The sequence below is a fragment of the Aplysia californica genome, unplaced genomic scaffold (assembly GCF_000002075.1).
Source record: "Aplysia californica isolate F4 #8 unplaced genomic scaffold, AplCal3.0 scaffold00045, whole genome shotgun sequence".
Classification (NCBI taxonomy): domain Eukaryota; kingdom Metazoa; phylum Mollusca; class Gastropoda; order Aplysiida; family Aplysiidae; genus Aplysia; species Aplysia californica.
This window is the reverse complement of record NW_004797315.1, coordinates 408,093-430,295: the sequence shown is the minus strand read 5'-3', so window position 1 is coordinate 430,295 and position 22,203 is coordinate 408,093. Positions and strand designations below refer to the sequence as shown.

At 41.4% G+C, this 22,203-nt stretch overlaps 1 protein-coding gene across 2 annotated transcripts in view; it reads right to left on the bottom strand.

The window, feature by feature from the left end:
- LOC101847019 (histidine--tRNA ligase, cytoplasmic) overlaps window positions 1-22,203 on the bottom strand; it is a 38,091-nt gene that overhangs the window by 3,639 nt on the left and 12,249 nt on the right. For both annotated transcript variants that reach the window (XM_013079227.2, XM_013079225.1), the window contains 11 exons: window positions 14,250-14,336; window positions 12,220-12,339; window positions 11,019-11,114; window positions 10,108-10,233; window positions 9,112-9,219; window positions 7,844-7,942; window positions 6,938-7,031; window positions 5,337-5,464; window positions 4,149-4,221; window positions 1,543-1,724; window positions 112-228 (listed from right to left, as the gene is read on the bottom strand). In XM_013079227.2, coding sequence (XP_012934681.1) covers window positions 112-228; window positions 1,543-1,724; window positions 4,149-4,221; window positions 5,337-5,464; window positions 6,938-7,031; window positions 7,844-7,942; window positions 9,112-9,219; window positions 10,108-10,233; window positions 11,019-11,114; window positions 12,220-12,339; window positions 14,250-14,336 — 1,230 coding nt within the window. The remainder of the gene's footprint in view (window positions 1-111; window positions 229-1,542; window positions 1,725-4,148; window positions 4,222-5,336; window positions 5,465-6,937; window positions 7,032-7,843; window positions 7,943-9,111; window positions 9,220-10,107; window positions 10,234-11,018; window positions 11,115-12,219; window positions 12,340-14,249; window positions 14,337-22,203) is intronic.

The window sequence follows — 22,203 nt, the reverse complement described above, 5'->3', positions numbered from 1 at the left end:
CTCTCCCCCCCCCCCCACCTTCTCTCCCCTCCCTTTCTCTCTCCCCCCCCTCCCACCTTCTCTCCCCCTCCCACCTTCTCTCCCCCTCCGTCCCCACATGAGGGGGCTCACCTTGATGTCGGCCTCCCAAAGTGCACTGACCAGCTTGAGACGTTCCTCCACCATGCCCTTCTGTGCGGCGATCACGTACACCTCCGTCTCCGTCGTACGCAGCTTCTTCTCTGCTGCCTGGTCACCATGACATGAGGCAAAAATGAGGTTTGAGTTTTAGTAAGAGTGTTACGGCACTTGCAACACAATAAGGTCATATATAAATGCCGAAGAATAGATGTGTTTCAAGAGAGGAACAAACACAATCAAGGAGGAGGAGAGATAAGGATGATAGATGTTTTAGTTTTAGTAAGAGTTTCACGGCAGTCGCAATTCAATAAGGTCATATAAGTGCCCAAGATTAGAGGTGTTACAAGAGAGTAACAAACCTAAAAAAGAAGAAGGGAAGATAAAGACGACAGACGTTTGATAGGAAAGAAGAAGCAAACCACACCAGAGCACCCGCCAACCACCCACCAAATGGGTTGAGAGTCTGAAAACTCTACAAAATGACCTTAGTTCAAGAACAAGGACCATCAGCTCCGTAGTCCAGCATGATACCAACTGAGCTAATGGAACACCCTCAGACTCCAAACCTACCACTACAATCAAATAAATAGAAAACACAAACTTCAAATCTTCCTCTAAAATCAAGTAATTAGCAAACACAAACTTCAAGCCTCACGCTACAATCAACCACAGAAGACAAGAACAACATGCTACCCTAGAAGTACAAAGTTTTATTTGCTTAGTGCCCAGTTCTGAGAAATGTGTCGTCAAACATTTTTTAGTTTCACATCATGTCAAGCTTTTTTAAACGTAGTCTTTGAATATCTTAATAACGACTCTGAATAATCCAACGATTTTTATGGAGCAGATACAGTATTTGGTGTCTGACCTCGTCAAGGTCTTAGTAACTCAAACTGGCCAAACATGTCAGATAGAACTTTGTAATTCTGAGGAAGCGAACTCACAGCAGGGCAGGGGTAGGCAACAGGAGACATGGAGGTGATGCATGGAAAGGGACAGGAGAGAGATGAAGCTCATTTGGAACGAGCTAGGAAGGACGGCCCAGGAAAGAGATAGATAAATGGGAGGAGTTGTATGTGGCCCATACCCTGTCAGGAGCGAAAAGCATTGATGATGATGGTAGTCACAGTGTCTGCAATGGGGTTCCCACATGGGGTTAATTCTGTTTATGTGCTTGTTGGCGTGTAAGTGTCCTGCCTGGGCTCTGAAGATCAATGTCTGATCGGCTTTACATAAAAGATTCGAAGGGTCTTTGGGGTTGGGTTTGTCAATGTATCCGAAGACATCTTCCTGATTCTGCGTTGACCCATCTCCTTAGCCACTCGTCTCTGTTTTTGGCTTGGATGATCCCTCTGCAGGTCTGTAAAGAGGCGATAAGCGGCGGATAAAGTAAGCAAAGCTATAGATGATGATGAAACTCACCGCAGCCTTGGCCTCCATGATGGAGAAGAGCCTCTCGATGCCGATGCTGACCCCAACACAGGGAACCTTCTTGCCCTTACTGTCAAACATGCCCACCAGGCCGTCGTAGCGACCGCCGCCCGCAACGCTGCCCACGCCCACCGGCTCGTCTGTGTTCTGAGCCACCGCCTGGGCCGTCGAACCTGGGAGGAAAGGTCAAGAACAATTCCATGTACAATCATTGCGAACCTGGGGGGAAAGGTCAAGAACAATTCCATGTACAATCATTGCGAACCTGGGAGGAAAGGTCAAGAACAATTCCATGTACAATCATTGCGAACCTGGGGGGAAAGGTCAAGAACAATTCCATGTACAATCATTGCGAACCTGGGGGGAAAGGTCAAGAACAATTCCATGTACAATCATTGCGAACCTGGGGGGAAAGGTCAAGAACAATTCCATGTACAATCATTGCGAACCTGGGGGGAAAGGTCAAGAACAATTCCATGTACAATCATTGCGAACCTGGGGGGAAAGGTCAAGAACAATTCCATGTACAATCATTGCGAACCTGGGGGGAAAGGTCAAGAACAATTCCATGTACAATCATTGCGAACCTGGGAGGAAAGGTCAAGAACAATTCCATGTACAATCATTGCGAACCTGGGGGGAAAGGTCAAGAACAATTCCATGTACAATCATTGCGAACCTGGGGGGAAAGGTCAAGAACAATTCCATGTACAATCATTGCGAACCTGGGGGGAAAGGTCAAGAACAATTCCATGTACAATCATTGCGAACCTGGGGGGAAAGGTCAAGAACAATTCCATGTACAATCATTGCGAACCTGGGGGGAAAGGTCAAGAACAATTCCATGTACAATCATTGCGAACCTGGGGGGAAAGGTCAAGAACAATTCCATGTACAATCATTGCGAACCTGGGGGGAAAGGTCAAGGACAATGTTTGGGGCTTTTTTTTTGGTAAGTGTTTTACAGCACTCGCAACTGCATAAAGTGATATGAGCGTGCAGGAAACATTAAACATTTTCAGTCAGTAAGATATTTCCAATTTTGCCCAGGTTGCAGCCAAATCCTACTCTTATTGATTTTAGACCACCAAGGGATCTTTAACATGCGTAACTTGCACACGGGCCCTCTGAGATATTTCGCCCTTGTCCGAGAAGGCTAGGTTTAGATCTTTCCTACCAGAAGACATGGGGTGTGGCTGAAAGACAGCAGTAACAAGGAGCCATGGAGTAGCAGTAGAGAGGCTGCAGAAAGAGTCAGGAGCCCAGAGGAGGGGGCAAAGGAGGTGAGGGGGTGGGGGGCAGAAAGTGGAGATGAAAGCAGACGACAGAACATAGAGAGCAGGAAAGGAGGTGAAAGGAGACAATTGTAGAGAAGAAAATTTTTCGGTCGCTACCCGGATTCAACCCGGGACCTTTGAATGAGAGGCCAACACCTTAACCTCTAGACTACGAGAACTCCACGGACAATGTACAGTCATTGCGAACCTGAGTGGAAAGGTCAGGGTCACAGTACAGTCATTGCGTAGTGAACATACAGTCATATATAGCTGCAGACTTTTCAAAACCATACAAAAACACACACTTTATAACTTATAGATTGCAATGTATAGAAAGCACACTTATACGTCCCTTTAAACAAATCCTGACTCAGTTTTAGTTTTAGTAGAGGTTTTACGGCGCTCGCAACTGCATAAGGTCAGATGAGCGCCAAGGGGTGGATGTCAACAGAGTAGTCCTTACAGGGAATCAGACTTAGACTGCTCACCTCTCTAGTTTCAACAGCACAAAGTCTGCTTCGACTATCAAGGCACCCCGGAAATAGCAGTTCACAAGGGAGTGACCATACAAAAGAAGTAGAGGAAAATGACGATAGTAAGGATAAGGAAAGAAAAAGCAGCAGTTCCCTGTTGTAGTTTAGGCACAATTATGAGCATGACATAGTTACATCAGCCCATTTACAATTCTACTGTGCATTAGAACGAGAAATGTCCCCCCTTTGGGAATGGCCAAAAGACACTTCAGTTAGTGGCAACGCCCTGGGGGGTTGACTCTGTTTGAGTGAGCCTGAGGAAAGATAACGCACTATGAATCTTCATAAAGGAACATGGGAACCCACCCCACCAAACAGTGTAATGTGCTGTAAATTATAACCACTATCATATAAATCATCTAAACATCCCCCCCCCCTCTCTTACTTATAAGCAAACTAGAAAACAACGATACACAAAGAATTAATACAGAAATAAACAAACGTGGGGGGGTTAGTTTTAGAAGAGTTTTGTGGAGTTCACAACTGCATAAGGTCATATGAGCGCCATAAGATTAGAGGTGTTACAAGAGAGTAACAAACATAAAAAAGAAGAAGGAGGAGATAAGGACGATAGATGTTTCATAGGAAAGACGAAGCAAACAACACCACAGCACCCGCAAACCACCCACACCCACTTATAAGCAAACCAGAAAACAACTATACACAAAGAATGAATACAGAAATAAACCACTGGGGAAGGGAAGCAAACAACAAACAAACCCAAAATGGACCATAAATCAGCCCGGCTAAACAATCCAAAAGCCGCCAGAGAGAGACAAAGGGTTACCTGTGAGTACAGCCTCGTAGATGACTCCGGTGTAGTAGTCTAATCCTCGGGCCAGGCTCATGTCGAAACACACCTGTCCCACACACAGACACAAACACAAACAACAGCCAGCGTCAGCACAAAAATGTTCTACTTTAGTTTTAGTAAGAGTTTTACGGCACTTGCAACACAATAAGGTAATAAAAGGGCCGACGATTGGAGGTGTTACAAGAGAGTAACAAACATAAAAAAGAAGGTGGAGAGATCAGGACGATAGATGTTTGATAGGAAAGAAGGAGCAAACCACACAAGAGCACTCGCCAACCACCCACAGACAAAATGTATGAACCGTTTAGTACTCCAGCTCATTAAAGTATTTTCCATTTTATAAATAAAACCCAACAAATAGACCAAAAATAACCAAACCAAATAAAACAACAAGGAAAAAAAACAAACATACAATACCCCACCTCAACAAATTTTTTTTTTTTGGGGGGGGGGGGGGGGGCTACGAGTATTATACAGGTGTTACTTTATGCCCCACTTAGAGATAACTGTAGGTGGGGGGTATGAAAATGTTAGCCTGCTAAAGGTGGCAAAAGAGGGGACCAGCTAGACAAGGGTAGACAAGTACTGGGTCTATGGTAACCGTTACACAACAGAGACGCCGGCGGCTGTCGATATTTCCGACTGTATAACGTCAGAGACGCCGTTAAGTTGGCAGAACGTCATCATCAGACATTGATGGACAAACTATTATTATCATTACTTGATCAGAGGCACCGAGGAGTTGGCATTGGTCATCATCAAACATTGATGGAGGGAATATTATCATAATTATTATCATTATCGTTACCTCATCAGGGAAGCTCGCATTATTTATCAACAGACATTGACTGACCAACTGTTACTATAATCAATATTATTATCATCAATATTATTATTATTATCAATATTATTATTATTATTATCATAAATATCATTATTATTATTATCAATATTATTATCATTATTATCAATATTATTATTATTATTATCAATATTATTATCATCATTATTATTATCAATATTATTATTATTATTATGAATATTATTATTATTATTATTATGAATATTATTATTATTATTATTATGAATATTATTATTATTATCATAATTAATTTTTATCATTAATATTATCATGATTATCATTTTCCTCCTCATGACTACCTTATCAGCGACGCCGTAGAGCTCGCAGTAGGTGAGCAGCAGTTTGAGCTCCTCCAGCCCCTCCAGGGCGTTCTTCTGGGCCTTGAGGTTCTCGTCCGTCAGCAGCTCGTTCACCTGACCGATGCCACCTGCCGACCACAGAGACAACGCATTGTTAGTTTGTTTTAGTAGAGGTTTTTACGTTGCTCGCAACTGCATAAGGTCATATGAGAGCAAGAAGATTAGAAGTATTACAAGAGGGTAACAAACATAAAAATGAAGGAGGGGAGAGAAGCACGACAGATGTTTGATTGGAAAGAAGGAGAAAACCACACAAGAGCACCCGCCAACCGCCCACACACATTGTTTGTTTTTGTACAGAGAATAATAATAATGATAATAATAATAATAATAATAATAATAATAATAATAATAATAAAAGACAGCATTTGTACAGCGCAAATCCCTGCTCAACAGCAAGCTCTATCGGCTTCGCAATCTATACTATTACCCCAGCTGACCTGAGAGCATTGTGAAACAATCTAAACTTCCTGGGAAGCATACAGTGCAAGCAGCCATTTATAGGCGCTAAAACACAAACATACTGACAAGATCTTTCGCTGTCTATGGCCGGGTACCCATTCTCACCTGGGAGAAGGGAGGAAAATTCATGTAAAGTGTCTTTCCCAAGGACACAGTGTCTGGCCCGCGGCTCGAACCCCCGAACCCGCAACCTCACAATTACGAGTCAGGCAGCCCAACTACTCGGCTACCAACACCACAAAGAGTAACAACTTGTTAGTTTTGGTAAGGTTTTTGTGGCGCTCGCGACTGCATAAGGTCATATAAGACACCAAGTGGTGGGTGCCAACAGAAAAGTCCAAACGGGGAATCCGGATAACTCTGCTCACCTCTCAATTGTTTTAGTAAAGTTTTACGGCGTTTGCCACTGCATAAGATCATATGAGCGCCAAGGGGTGGATGTCAACAGAGAAGTCCAACCAGGGAATCAGGCTTACTCTGCTCACCTCTCAACTAAATTAGTAAGGTTTCACGGTGCTTGCAACTGCATAAGGTCATATGAGCGCTAAGGGGTGGATGTCAACAGAGAAGTCCAAATGGGGAATCAGGCGTACTTTACTCACCTCTTTAGCCTCAACAGCACAAAGTCTGCTTCAACTATCAAGGCACCACGGAAATAGCAGTCCCGCTATGTTGTTCCAGCACAGTATGAGCATGACATTGATAAATCAGCCCATTAACAATTCTATTGTGCATAAGAACATGTTAATACTGCCCTGGGAATGGCCTCAAGACACTTCAGTGAGTGGCACTGCCCTGAGGGGACAACGCATTGTTCGTAGGAGTAGAGAGAAACAACACATCGACGCTGTAATGGTACTTTCCGTTCATCTGTCACCCCTCATTCTACCAATGTGACCAGCCCATTTCCATCAGAGAATATATTTAGGCACATCTCCAAAACCAGACTTTACAACAATGAAACAAGTCAGGAACAGTCAATACATAAGATAATTATTACTTTGTTGCCACAAAAAGTAATAAAATAATAAGACAGGAACTGTTACGGCAACAAACTACACCCTGCCATAAATCCTCACCTTTGAACCCTACATACTCTCCAATCATGTCTGCAGCTTTAGGATCCAGACCCTTTTCATCCACCATTTCACAGCGGACGTCATTCCAAAATGTCTGAAAAAATTGCGTGTAAGCATGAATAAAATCTGTAAGGAAGCCCGAGATAGAATACAAAAATAGCAGTTACAAAATCAACGACTGAACGTTACGACAGATGACAATAGTCCTACATAAACAGATCAGGGGAAATGACATTAAAAAATAAGCAGTGTTACAAGCAGTTCAAATCAGTTTCCACATTCAAAGTGCTTTTTCTTGTCTAAAAAAAGAAAATATTCATAGGTAAAATTTCTGCTTTTAGTCAGTTTTATGACACTTGCAACACCAACTTGTCATACAAGTGCCAAAGACAGAGGGGTTACGAGAAAATGATACACAAAGAAAAGGTAGAGAGACAAGGATGATAGCTGTTTGAAAGATATGAAAAAAAGAGCACACCACACCAGAGAACCCGCCAACCACACACATCTGTAAAAACTTTGTGACATATTTCTGAAACTACAACAATATAAAAATTAACTACAAAAACATGTGAAATCTTGGGTACTAATTCTGAAAAGCACAAACTCCAAGCCCGCTATCAACACTCATGGCCAGCGAGCAGCAGCACAACGATGGGAAATCTCTCTGCTCTTAGAATAACCACTGAGCAAATGTTTGTGCCTGTGTCTTGCACTGTATGCTTCCTGGGAAGCCGATTATGTTTCTGAGCGTTCTGGGGTCTGATGGGGTAATGGTAGTTGTAAGGCACATGGAGCATGCTTTAATGCGTGGATATGCTCTATATAAATGCAACTATTATTATTATTATTATTACTATTACCATTATTACAGATAAACTGATCAATCTGGTAAGTTTCACCTACTTTGTCTAGTTTATCCACAGAGGAGCAGATTGGACGGAACTTATCGTCGGGCACTCCGCAGGCTGCAAACATTCCATCCAACAGTTTTCTGTGGTTCACCTGGAGAGAAAACAATATTTTTGTTGTAGTAGAGGTTTTACGGCGCTCGCAACTGCATTAGGTGCCAAGGGGTGGATGTCAACAGAGACGTCCTTGCAGGGAATCAGGCTTACTCTGCTCATCTCTCTAGCCTCAACAGCACAAAGTCTGCTTCGACAATCAAGGCACCCTGGAAACAGCAGTTTACAAGAGTATGACAAACATACAAAAGAAGTAGAGGAAAAATGACGATAGTTAGGATTAGGAAAGAAAAAGTAGCAGTTCCCTGTTGCAGTTCAGGCACAGTAATGAGCATGATATTGATGATCAGCCCATTTACAATTACAATTCTACTGTGCATAAGAACATAATTAATGTCCCCCCTTTAGGAATGGCCTAAAGACGAAAACAATGTGGTTAAGTAGAGGAAGTTGTTTTGTTCCATTACACACAGAATCAACACAGCAACTGAAACATTTCACCAGGAAAAAATAAGGGCAGCAGTCACACTGCGTACTGAAAAGATGCAGAAAGAGCAGACCGGGCCAGATTGTTTAAAAGAACCATCAAAGTTTTGATTAAATTTAGAGTTTGTGTACATATTTCGGAATTCAAAGTTTGTAAAGGTTTAAAAATGCAATTCCAATACGCTCTTAACTCGGCAAAACTCAAATTTCTCATCACACACACACAACACATTAGTCAAACAATGAGCACTGCACAACTTCTCTCACATCATTTAGTAAAAGTTTAACGTCACTAGCAACAAAATAAGACCATATAACTGCCGAAGATTAGAGGTGTTATAAGAGAGTAACAAACACAAAAAAAGGGAGGGGAGTTAAGATGACAGAAGTTTGATAGGAAAGAAGAAGCAAAAAAACCAGAGCACCCGCCAACCACCCACTCAATCAAACTATAACACTGCTATCACCAAAACAAAATATATATATATATATATGAGCAAACAATATCCCAGAGTCCTATGGATCAGATTTTTTTTAGCTTATGCAAAAATGGACAGATGAAATATTTACAAGTTTGACTTGAAACTTTTCAGGCTGAAAACAAGTACATAGCAGAATTCAACAGATAGCTGATGTTACAGAACAAAATGTAAAAACGATGTGATCATGATATTAAATATTAAATAAATTCAAACTGTTCAAAACATATCTGCAAAAACTTACCTTGACAACAAAGTCTCCGATCTCTAAACTGGACAAGATCTCTGTGACAATTTTGATACACTCCGCGTCCGGCAACATCAGGTCGTACTGACCAGCGATGTCAAAATCCTAGGGGGGGTGGGGGAGAGAAAGACACACAACACAAAAGTCTTTGTTACAAACTCAAACAGAAGAGAAGATTTCTCCTTCCGGTGTCAGGACTGGATCTTGTATCAGGTGAAACCTGACCACAAAACAAATATCAAAGGAACAGAAAGAAAGAAAAAAGAGAAATGGAAAGAAGCAGGGTACACCCACCTAACACCCTCCTATATTTTGCCATATTTTCAATAAGGTCCTTGAGCATGCAGACAAGTCGCAACCTCAGAATTACAAAGTTCTATCTGCTCAATACCTAGTTTTGAGAAGTTTGACGTCAAAGATTTCGAGTTCCACAACATGTCAAGCTTTTTCGTAAACAATTCTTTGAATATTTCAATATCAACTCCGAGTAATTTTACAGCCTTGATGGAACAGATAGAACATTTGGTTTCTGACCTCATGGTTTTAGTAACTCAAAACGGCCAAAAATGTGAGATAGAACTTTGTAATTCTAAGGTAGCGAAGTGTTGAGAAAACTAAGGAAGTATCCATCTAAGACCACCATTCCAGTACAGCACTGTGTTCCACATAAAACATTACAGGGACAAGAACATCCAAACTGACCCCTATTGGCCTTTATGGAAATTATGAATAACGTTTGAAATTTTTAATGTTAATTAAAAAGTTACTTTAAACTATGAATTTTTTTAACCTAAAATTTTCAGCATTTTAACATTTTAATCGAAATTTTAACTGAAATTAGGGCGTGCGGTGAACTGTTGCGAATAAAACCAACTCGTTTCGCGCGTTCATATGCCCTTATGCAGTTTCGAGCGCCGTAAAAGTTTTGCTAAAACTGACTGAACCCTCCCTCCCCCCATTGATGAGCGGAGAAGGAAGAGAGGTGTGACTTACACACTGGTAGAACTCTCGGTAGCGGCCCCTGTTCATGGCCGGGTTGTCTCTGCGGTACACTTTGGCGATGTGGTACCGTTTGATGTTGGACACTTTGTTCATGGCCAGGTAGCGGGCAAACGGCACCTGCAAACAAAGGAACACTCAGTGCACAATGCTGCAATCCACCACATATCAGGCACAACGTGGTGAAGTGCTTTCATAGCCAACAACTGTTCAAAACCCCCCTAAAAATGGTGGGCATTGGACCCCTGTACATACAGTTTTCTGCATTAACTAAATTCAAACTGTTTAAAGGATACCGGCAACAATAATGTCCAAAATATATGGTACAGGGCTTGTAAACTTTGTTCTCATAATAATTCACAAACCCTGTCTTGAACATTCATAATCTTTTTTCGTCAGTAAAGAGCAATATTAGTAAACAAAGAATACGTATTTCTGTGCTCAGGCCCTCAAAAACGTAGTGAGTACACATTATTTAATAATGTACAGGTTGGCAGGTATGTGCTTTTGACAGACTTGTGTCCAGTCAAACCAGATCTGGAAAGTGATTATCACCAAATCACTTGATTTAGTTTTATAAAAATAGGGTTTTACCACAAGTACAAGACAAACTGGTCATTGTAATAATGCTGAAGATTAGAGGTTTAATAAGAAAGTAAGATGCCAAAACAAAACAAAAAAGAAGGAAGAGAGATAAGCACAATGGATATTTGATATTAAAGCAAAATCCCAAAATTTTGGACATGTGAAAACATATTCAAGTTTTATAACACATTGATCAGAAATGAGTTATCACAATTCTTGAGAACAACGAAGATGACAGAATCCTGCAGAACTCAGGACTTTCAAGGAACTCTGAAAATGCTTCCAGCAACTAAAAACCAAAGTCAAGACAAAAAGCTTACTGTTAGATCATATCTGAGAGCCAGAAGCTCTCCCCCCTGATCAGCCAGATCATAAATGAGTTTCGAGTCCTCGCCATACTTCCCAGTCAGCGTTTCCTGGAGAGAAAAACAAAAACAAACAATGAACAAAAAAACCCAGCAGGCTTTTATTTAAGGAATAAAATGAACTGTAAAAAAAAATAATTACATCTTGAAACTTGTGAGAAATGATAGGTGTACAGACAAAATGAGTTACTTCTCGCAATCCACAAATGGAAATATTAGCCAAAAGTCAAAACTAGGGTCTAATTTGTAGATTTTCTATTGTGATGCCATATTCTTTAACTATAACATGCCTTTTATAATTTTTCATACTTATAAATTGTAAAAACTTCACCTACACGCGTGATGAATCTATTTCCACAGGGCTCAGATCCGAGAAGTAACTCATTTTATCAGCACTCTTCACAAATTGTTGTTGCCTCAGCGTTAGAACTACAAATCTTTCTCTCCTCAGATATCATTCACACAAACGATTTATGCTTAAAGAGCAAATTTTTTTTAAAAAGGTAAATAAAACAACATTTTACATTGTCTCAATTTAGTAAATTGAGACCAAATACATTTTTAAAACTTTGATAGCACAGTAACTTATTTTCAACTACAAAATGACAAAGTGTGCTTAAAGAGAAAGTGGGTAACCCGAAAATGCAGAGATGACAACTCCGACCAACCAACGTTGCACTAACCTTAAACTGATATTAACACACAGAATGGCTTGAGATGTCAATCTTACAAACTACCCTCTGTATCCACCTTTAGCTGATATCAGGGTTCATACTGAGCACGAGATTTTTTTTCCCAAGAGTTTTCAAGACCAGATTTCTTTTTTCCAAGACAAATAACGTGTCATTTCGGAAGAAAATTTTCATTCAGCATGCAAAAATAGATCAAGTTACACTTCAGAAAGCGTAAAGTCGAGGCCTTCTAAACTTTGAGGAAATATTTTTACAATAGATTTAGGTAAAAATGTGTTTTCCCCAAGACTTTTCAAAGAATTTTCCTAATTTCCCAAAATTCCAAGAGTTTTTCATGTCTTGGAAAATAAAAACAAAATTCCAAGAGTTTTCCAAGACTCGTACAGACCCTGTTATTTGAACATACTGAATGGTTTGAGGTGTCAGCCTGACAAGCTAATGGCCGCTGTATGTTAAGTACCCACCTTCAGCTCAAACACTGGGGTGTCGATGGTCTCGGCCCCGTGACGTTTGAAGCAGGCGATGATCTTGCTGAACACCCCCTCCCTGATGGCCATCTGACCGGGGGCAAAGTCTCTTGTGCCCTGTGCATGGACAGGAAGGGAGGGGGTGAAGAAAAAGTCAGCATGAATGACAAAATGTGAGGCAGCGTGGTGAAATCAGGCACTCGTCAAAACAATGAAAGTTCAGAAGCTCGCATTTTTCATCAGGTTTGGGAATTTTTATAGAATTTTGGTTATTTGGCTGAACATCTTCCATGCCCCTTTACAAACACATTTCAGTGTGTATTTTACTGAAAAATGTTGATTAGAGGCAAAACAAATTTTAATTTTCAGTTTCCACGGACTCAGTCTCCAGCTAAGGAAATAACTTAACTTTGGCGGACACTTTTTTGCTAATTTTACCTCTGAAACCAGGCGACCCCCACCTCCTTCAATTGCCAATATCTTGACTTGTATTCAAGATAAATGGATCTTTTTTTCACCAAAAGCAAGACAAATGATCAGGCTTTAAGATGACACCAATAACTCTGTATGCCCTAAAATTGACGAGTGCCTGATTCCACCACGTCGTAACACATATATATTCAAACCGTGTCTGAAGTGAAGTGTACGTTTACCCCCCCCCCCCCTAGCAGCTCCCTTATGGATAAACTAATAATGTAAGTATTTTTACATCACAATTTCAATTACTAATGAGACAAGCTTCCGACCCGGCCTGTCAGGGGGCCAAGATGGGCAGAGAGCGATACAACATCCAAGTAGAAAGATCGAGACGCTCCATAAAAATTCTCCCTTTACAGGAATCAAACATGGCTAATCACTACACCACAGACTCTGATCCTTATGTTCTTAGCAAGATCAGATATGGAAGAAACTTAAAATTTACAGCAAGTATTACCAACCAAGGGATAAACACTGAAAGCAAGATTAGCATAAACTTCCGTTTCTGAAGCAGTAATAAAAAGACTTTGATGTGACTCATCAAACAATTCCTCATTCATTTTCTATATTAATACTGATTGCATTTATTAATAATTCATTGTCTATAATAATAATACATGCATTTATTTATTAATAATTCATTACCTATAATAAGAACAAATGCATTTATCAATAATTCATTGTCTATAATAATAACACATGCATGAATTTATAAAGCTTATGTCCACACTCTGAAGCAAGCTCTATGTGCTTTACAATTATCATTTCCCCAGTAGACCCTAGAACACAACTCAGCTTCCTGGGAAGCATACAGTGCAAGCTATGGATTGCATGTGCTCAAACATAGACAAACTGACGAGACCTTTCACTATCTATAGAGCCGGGTACCCATTTCCATCTAGGTGAAGTGAGTGAGGAAAACTCGTGTACAGTGTCTTTCCTTAGGACACCACGTCTGATTCCTGATGGGATTTGAACCCAAGACCTTACGGTTGAGAGCTCCAGTTTCTAACCACTAGACCAGCAACACTATGTTGCCTTGAGCACGTCTTTAAAGATATTTAACAGTTTTATGACAGCATTTTTCTCTTTATTCTCCTTTCCCGCACGCAGACGTACGTCTCACAGGCCAGAGCTCAAAAGATAAAACAAGACAAAATATGGAAAGATGGAAAGTAGCAGACATTGATCTTTTCTCAGACTTTCCATTAGTGGAGGGCGGTAAGGTTCCCAATTATTGAAAGCTTGGAGTCATAGGAATCCATTCCGAACCCAATTACTTTCTCATGACCATGGATGAAAGTTAAACTATTTACATTGTACTGACAGGGGTGTAAAAAAACAAACCTATATTAGGAATAAGAAATGAAACTGTGCGTCTCACTCTTGGAGTATTAGGAAAAAGAAATGAAACAGTGCGTCTCACTTTTGGAGTCTTAGGAATTAGAAATGAAACTGTGCGTCTCACTTTTGGAGTATTAGGAAAAATAAATGAAACTGTGTCTCATTTTTGGAGTATTAGGAATAAGAAATGAAACAGTGCGTCTCACCTTTGGGGTCTTGAGGACAAACTTCTTGGAGCCTTCATCTCCCAGCTGTTTCTTCAGCTCCAGCAATTTGTTCACCTCCTCCGTCACCTGGTCAGTGGGGGACACACACAAAGTGAGAGAAGTTTTAGAAACAGTCTTTTTCTTTCAGTAAGAGTTTTACTGCACTTGCAACACAATATGATCAAATAAGTGCCGAAGATTAGAGGTGTTACAAGAGAGTAACAAACAAAAAAGGAGGAGAGATAAAGATAATAGATTTTTTATGGGAAAGAAGGAGCACACCCCACCAGAGCACTCGCCAACCACGCACTAAGAAAGAGTTTTACGGCACTTGCAACATAAATAGATCGTATAAGTGTCGATGGTTAGAGGCATTACTATGTATGAGTAACATACAAAGAAAATGAAGGAAGAGTTTATTTTAGTGTAAGGAGTTTTACAGTATTCATACAACACACAGACGTAATATAATTGCGGCAGATTAGAGGTGTTACTAGAGAATAAAGTTTGAGTTAGAGGAAAGAGAAGCACATCGACGCAATAACGAGTCATAGCGCAGGGAAGAAGCACAACAGAGAGACAGAAACAAAAGAGGAAAGAAATAAAGTAGGACCTACCAGTGGCACTCTCCAACAAACCACAAAGAAGGGACATTATAAGGATAATTATAGATGTTTGATCGGAAAGAAAGAGCTAAGCTTACCACAGCAGAACACCCACCAACAAACTCAAGGACCACAGGACAGAACACGGATCTTGCAAAACAATTAGTTTATATAATTGCAGAAGAAGAGTAGAGGAGTTGCAAGAGAGTAACAAACACAAAAAAGAGAAAGATGGTAGATAATTTGACAGGAAAGAAGGAGCAAACCACATCAAAGCACCGACGAACCACCCTACCAAAATAATGAAACCCGGAAGACCGTTCGTAAATACTTTATTTAAATTCTTAAGAGGGGAAAAAAGGGTGTTTTTTGTTGCTTTTTTTGTTCGTTTTTTTTTCTGCTGGTTTTCTTTTCAGGGGGAGGGGGGGGGGGTCACCTTCTCAGTTTTAATAGTTTTAGTAAAGTTTTTACAGCACTTACAACACAATAAGGTCATATAAGTGCCTAAGATTAGAGAGAGTGTAACAAGAGAGTAACAAACACAAGAAAGAAGGAGGGGAGATAATGACGACAGTCGACCGAAAGGAAAGAAGGAGCTAACCACACCAGAGCAACCGCCCACGGTTCACTTTTAGGGCCACAAACAAACAAAGGCCTCAGAGCGTAGGCGGACAAACACGGGCGCATGTTGTGAACCCACCAGGTAAACTGTCACGAGTCTGGGGCTGTTGTGCTCCCCCCCCCCACCCCCCCCGGCACCTCAGTTCTCTCTGAAGTGTCTTTAGTCTCTCTCTCCCGGGCTCGTTCCACCTGTCTGTCTGTCTTTCGGCACCTCAGTGAGTAAGGAGATGAACAACACAGCGTACAAATGGTCGCTTTTAAGGACAAGTGGGCTATCTTAAAAAAATGCTATTTTGAGAAAATCGAAGGTGAAGTTTTTGCCTCTTGTTCAGTTTCATTAAAGAACAATGAGAGTTTTCTCTATAAGTAAACAAATATTCCCACCAATGAATCCAAACTTCTCCTATAGGTAGGGCAACGCCTACTTTTGGTGTAGGTCAAGATTTCTGGAAACCCCCGAAATCTGGGTTAGCCCGCTTGTCCTTAAAAGCGACCAGATTACATCCTTTGCCCTTCTCTTATCTTGGTCATCACTGTCCAAATTTGGTCCATCAAAGGAAATTGTTACTTTCTCCTGGCCTGACTCGGCCCGGTAACAAAAAAGGCATGTAATCATGTATGCAATGTTTGACCCATAACAAGAGATATTATGTGCACAGCCTGTATTTTTTCATTAGAATAGTATAGTAGAGGGTTTTACGGCGCTCGCAACTGCATAAGGTCATATGAGCGCCATTTTTTTTCATTAGATTATGGAAACTTTATTTAACAAAAGAGTGTTTAGTATGATGTTATGTGTGCCACTGGCCTCAAATACTGAATAAACTTACAAGAGAGTAACTTACACAATGAAGACGGATGATAGATAAGGATGATAGATGTTTGATAGGAAAGAAAGAGCAAACCACACAGAGCACCCGCCATTTCAAGTCCGGTAGACTAACCACAAGGCTACCGACGCCACAAACGAAGGTACGGGGGTACAAACTTTACGGACCATAATACTGTTGTTTAATCTATCTCGTATCACAACCTCAAATTCCGGAAAAAACTGGACGTTCTCAATGATTCTGGACTTCAAGATTTATCGGGGGGAAATCGGCACGTCTGAAGAGAAGTAAGTTATGTCAGAGGTCATTAAAGGGAACATCGGGGTTGTTTTTTGTTTTGATTTACAATAAACATTCCAGAGTGGCAAACATTCTAATCTCCTCATCCCCCCCCCCCCCAAAAAAAAAAAAGTTTTAGTTTTCGTAAGTGTGTTCACGGCACTTGTAACGTAATAAGGACATATAAGTGCCGAAGATTAGAGGTGTTACTGGAGAGTAACAAACACACAAAAAAAGGAGGAGGGATAAGGACGACAGATGTTTGATAAGAAAGAAAAAGCAAACCACACCAGAGCACCCACCAACCACCCCCCCCCCAAAAAAAAACACAAAAAAACAACAACCCCCACAGAAAAACAAAACAACAAAACCGAAGTTATATAATATATATACCCAAGCTACTAGGGACATATCTACGACCAACGTATCAGCTGACCCAGTTCCCGGGCAAACAGCAGGAACCTGGATGATGCAACCTACAGACACAGACAGACAGACAGACAGACAGACAGACAGACAGACAGACAGACAGACAGACAGACGGCACCAGGGGTCAGCTATCGCCTATAGTTTTAGTTTTAGTAAGAGTTTTACGGCACTTGCAACACAATAAGGTAGTATAGTGCCGAAGATGAGAGGTGTTACAATTTAAGAGAGTAACAAACACAAAAAAGAAGGAGAGATAAGGACGATAGATTTTTTTTATCATAGGAAAGAAGGAGCAAACCACATCAGAGCACCCGCCAACCACCCACCAGCCATCGCCATATACAGCCGGTCACGACATCGTGAGAGAGCACGACATGATAATGAAATGTTAGATGGATCGATGCCAGCACCCATTAAGGTGTACGTACAACTTGTTTAACCCCTCGCATACACAGTTTAGATTTGGTAGAGGTTTTAGTTTTACAGCGCTCGCAACTGCATAAGGTCATGTGAGGGCCAGAAGATTAGAGGTGTTACAAGAGGGCAACGAACGTAAAAAAGAAGGGGAGATAAGGACGATAGATGTTTGAGCGGAAATAAGAAGCAAACCAAACAGGAGCACCCGCCAACCACCCACTCTAACGACTCATATCAGCCTGTCTTTGAGCTTTTCGACTAAGACATTTTTAGTAACCTCCATCAGTATATCATGCTATAGGGACATAATTCTCGCACTATCTGCCTTTTTGTTGACTCTGCCGCGGAAGTCAAAGATCAAAGAACTACGAACAAAAGAAATAGCTCCTCCATGGCAGCCAAAGATCAAAGAACTAAGAACACAAAGATCAAAGAACTAAGAACACAAAGATCAAAGAACTAAGAACACAAAGATCAAAGAACTAAGAACAAAAAGAAATAGCTCCTCCATGGCAGCCAAAGAAAAAAGAACTAAGAACAAAAGAAATAGCTCCTCCATGGCAGTCAAAGATCAAAGAACAAAAGAACTACCCCCCCCCCCCCCGGGGCCGTCAAAGATTTAAAAAACCCACCTAAGAACAAAAGAAATAGCTCCTTTAAGTAGAGGTTTTTACTCGCTCGCAACTGCATTACGTCATATGAGCGCCAAGGGGGGGAATGTCAGCAACCTCACGGCGGACTATCTGATACAAGTATATTTATAAATAAGACATGAATCAGCTAGTAGGACAAAAACAAAACGATACATATTAGCATTAGTAAGAAGTTGAGAAGGGCAACCCGGACGGAGAAACCGTTAGGCTAGGCTACCTCGCGCGCTTTCTTCCCAGTCTTGGCCGAGATTCGGATACTTTTGTGCACCCCTCCGTCCACCTGAGCCATCGAGCCGTCCATCCCACTCGACACTCTCGACACTCGCGACACACACGCGACAAACCGCCCGACAATATCCGATTCCACAAAACCAAATAATATCCCGGCCAGCCACACACAGCTTGTTTCGTTTTCTCTAAGCGTTTTACGGCACTTGCAACACAATCCGGTCACATATAATAAGTGCCCAATCACACAGCTTGTTTAGTTGTTGTTGTTTTTCTAAGCGTCTTACGGCACTTGTAACACAATCAGGTCATATAAGTGTCGAACAACACAGCTTGTATTGTTTCAGTGAACGTTTTACGGCACTTGCAACACAATCAGATCATACAAGTCGTGTAGAACCACAAACAGCTACTTTGGTTTTAGTGAACGTTTTACGCCACTTGCAACACAATCAGGTCATACGAGCGTCGAATCACACACAGCTCGTTGACAATGCTCCGAAGTAGAAAACAAAAAAGTCCCACAACAATATCAACTTTCCGAGGACACAAACTGTGATGAAATGTCCGAGCTACTGCTCCACGTCAGGTACTAACTCTCCCTTGCATAAACAACAAATACCGTGCGTGCTGGTGGGAAGAAGAGAAAAAAGAACACAGGAAACAATCACTTATGGAGCGGTCAGAAACAACTCTTGCCAGTCTGACAGCCTCACGACCTGACGGCCTTATCATCAGCAACACGTGTCTGTCTCTCACACACGGACACATACACAGGCACGCTCATACATGCACGCAAACACACGCACATACACAGGCACACACACACACACACACACACATACACACACACACACACATACAGACATGAATACGCATACAAACACACACAAACACATATACAGGCACGCATGTTCGACTGTTATCTAGTTTGTTTGTTCGTTTGTTTGTTTGATACACACAAACGGTCATTTAGTGCTGGGGAAAAGTAAGACAGACAATTATACTCGAACAAACGTGAGACATGGTGGTGAAATCAAGCTTTCGTCAAAATACTGAAATTTAAAAAACCGGCATTTTTGTGCCAATTAGTGAGGGGTTTTTTGTTGTTGTTATTTAGCTCAACGCCTTGCATGTCTTAAAAAAAACCACACGCTTATGTGTGGATTTGATTGGGGGATAAAAACGTAGAATAAAGGCACAACAGATTTAAATCTGGAGTTTCCAATGACTTAAGCTATGGAAGTCACCAAACTTTGGCGGCCTTTTTCTCGCTAATTTTACCTATGAAACTAGGCGACCCCCCACCCCCTTCAATTGCAAATATCTCGACTTCTATTTAATCTAAATGGATATTTTTTTCCATTGAAAGCAAGGCAAAGGAATAATCTTTAAGATGGTACTAATAACTTCATTCATATGCCCCAAAACAGACGAGCACCTGATTCCACTGAGTCATGACACAAATGCCATCACCACCGTGCACTTTCTGCATTGTTTATCTGTATTATTATTTATCCCCCGGGGCAGTGCCACTGACTGTAGTGCCTTTAGGCCATTCCCAAAGGGGGGACATTTCTCGTTCAAGCACAGTAGACTTGTAAATGGGCTGATTCATGTCACGCTCATAACTGTGCCTAATCTACAACAAGGAACTGCTGCTTTTTCTTTCCTAATCCTTACTATTGTCATTTTCCTCTACTTCTGTTGTATGTTTGTCACACTCTTGTGACCTGCTATTTCCGGGGTGCCTTGATAGTTGAAGCAGACCTTGTGCTGTAGAAGCTAGAGAGGTGAGCAGAGTAAGTCTGATTCCCTGTAAAGACTTCTCTGTTGACACCCACCCCTTGGCGCTCATATGACCATATGCAGTTGCGAGCGCCGTAAAACCCTCTACTATAATAATATAAAAAAATAAACACATTACTGGCGAACATGTTCGAGACGACTACCTACTGTCCGGAGAAAAGCGGCCATCTTCAAAAAAATATTTTTTTAAAAGTTCAGTAAGGGTTTTGCGGCGCTTGCAACTGCGCGGTCATCTTTGGCTGGTGGTCCTCCTTGAAAGTGTCTTTATTATAGTTTAAGTAAGCGTTTTATGGCACTTGCAACACAATAAGGTCACGTAAGTGCCGAAGAATAGATGCCAAAGTGTTACAAGTGAGTAACAAAAAAGGAGGAGAGATGAGGACGATATTTGTTTGATAGGAAAGAAGGAGCAAACCACACCAAAGCACCCGCCAACCACCCACTCATTATCATAACATCTCTTTTAAAAACACAAAGAGGGGGGGGGGGGAAATAGGTGGTCGTTTGAACAGGTGATTGTTTGGGACAGGTGGTCGCTAGAGCAGGTTCGACTGTAAGTGCAATCTGTTTAGTTTAGTAAGAGTTTTACGGCGCCCGCAACTGTATAAGGTCATATGAGCGCACAAAACACAAGTTGGTTGCATTCACAAACGTTCACAGCACCGCTTGATTTTGGCCAACATTTATTTAAAATAAAAATAACGTTACTTATACAATTACAACTTTATCGGGGATATATCCAAAATGAACTGACTTTGTCTAAAAATGTGCTCGCAAAAATGCAACTCTGAATTAAGATGACAGTGAACAGGAAACGAACCCCTGTCCACCACGATTTTCAAAGTACTACGCCACCATCCCCACCACAGTCATGAGCACCAAAAAAAAAACAAAAAATGAAGAAAGAAAAAAACACTTTTAAAAGATGTACGAACAACAGCTTCATAGTAGTTGTTTTTTTTTACTAACCACAACAAGGATACCATGACAATGCTTTTCACACACCAGGGCTCCCCATTCCGAACAGGTGTGCGTACAGCAGATTACACCCTTAAACTATTTAAAGTTTTGGCGGTGCGTGAGCGTTACTCTTTAAAATTTCGTTTCGGGGGTTGGCATTACTTGGCGTACGTCTTTTGTTTCAGTGAGGTTTTACGGCGCTCGCAACTGCATAGGCATGCGCTTTAAAATGTAGGTGGTGTGCGTCCGGCAAGCACCATTTTCCCCATTCTCTATCCCGAAGCCGAGTCAATGATTTGACAACGGGCAATCGCCGTTTGTCCTTGTTTTGGTAGGTGTTTTATGGCGCTCGCAACTGCATAAGGTTATATAAGTGCATGGGGCACATTAAACATTTTCAGTGGGTAGGACATTTAGAATTTTGTCCGGGTGGCAGCCGAAGCCTACTCTTGTCGATTTTAGACCACAAATGGATATTTAACTAGCACAACTTGCACACGGGACCCCCGAGATTTTTTCGCCCTTGTCCGAAAAGGCTAGGTGTAGATCTTTCTAACCAGAAGACCAGGGGTGTGGTTGAAAGACAGCAGTAAGAAGGAGCCAAGGAGAAACAGTAGAAAGGCTGCAGAAAGAGTCAGGAGCCCAGAGGAAGGGGCAAAGGAGGTGAGGGGTGGGGGCAGAAAGTGGAGACGAAAGCAGACGACAGAACATAGAGAGCAGGAAAAGGGGCGAAAGGAGACAACTTTAGTGAAGAAAATGTTTCCGTCGCTACCCGGATTCGAAATCGGGACCTTTGAGTGAGAGGCGAAGACCTTATCTTCTAGACCACGAGAGCCCCGTTTGTCTATGTCAGAAATACAGTACTCGCAGTTCATTGACCACAAAAGCTGTTAACAACAAACTGATCACTTGGCATAAAAGCAAGCATGAGGCATTTTCATTTGATGAGAAGGAAGTGATCCAAGAGGCTTGTGAGATTCTCACGAGGGAAAAAAATCGACAGTTTGGAAAAACTGGAATGTGAACCCTGGGATGGCTATGAAGAATGAATCAGGATTTTTTTCTGGTTTGGGTGTGTGTGCGTGCGTGTGTGTGCGTGCGTGTGTGTGTGTGTGTGTGTGTG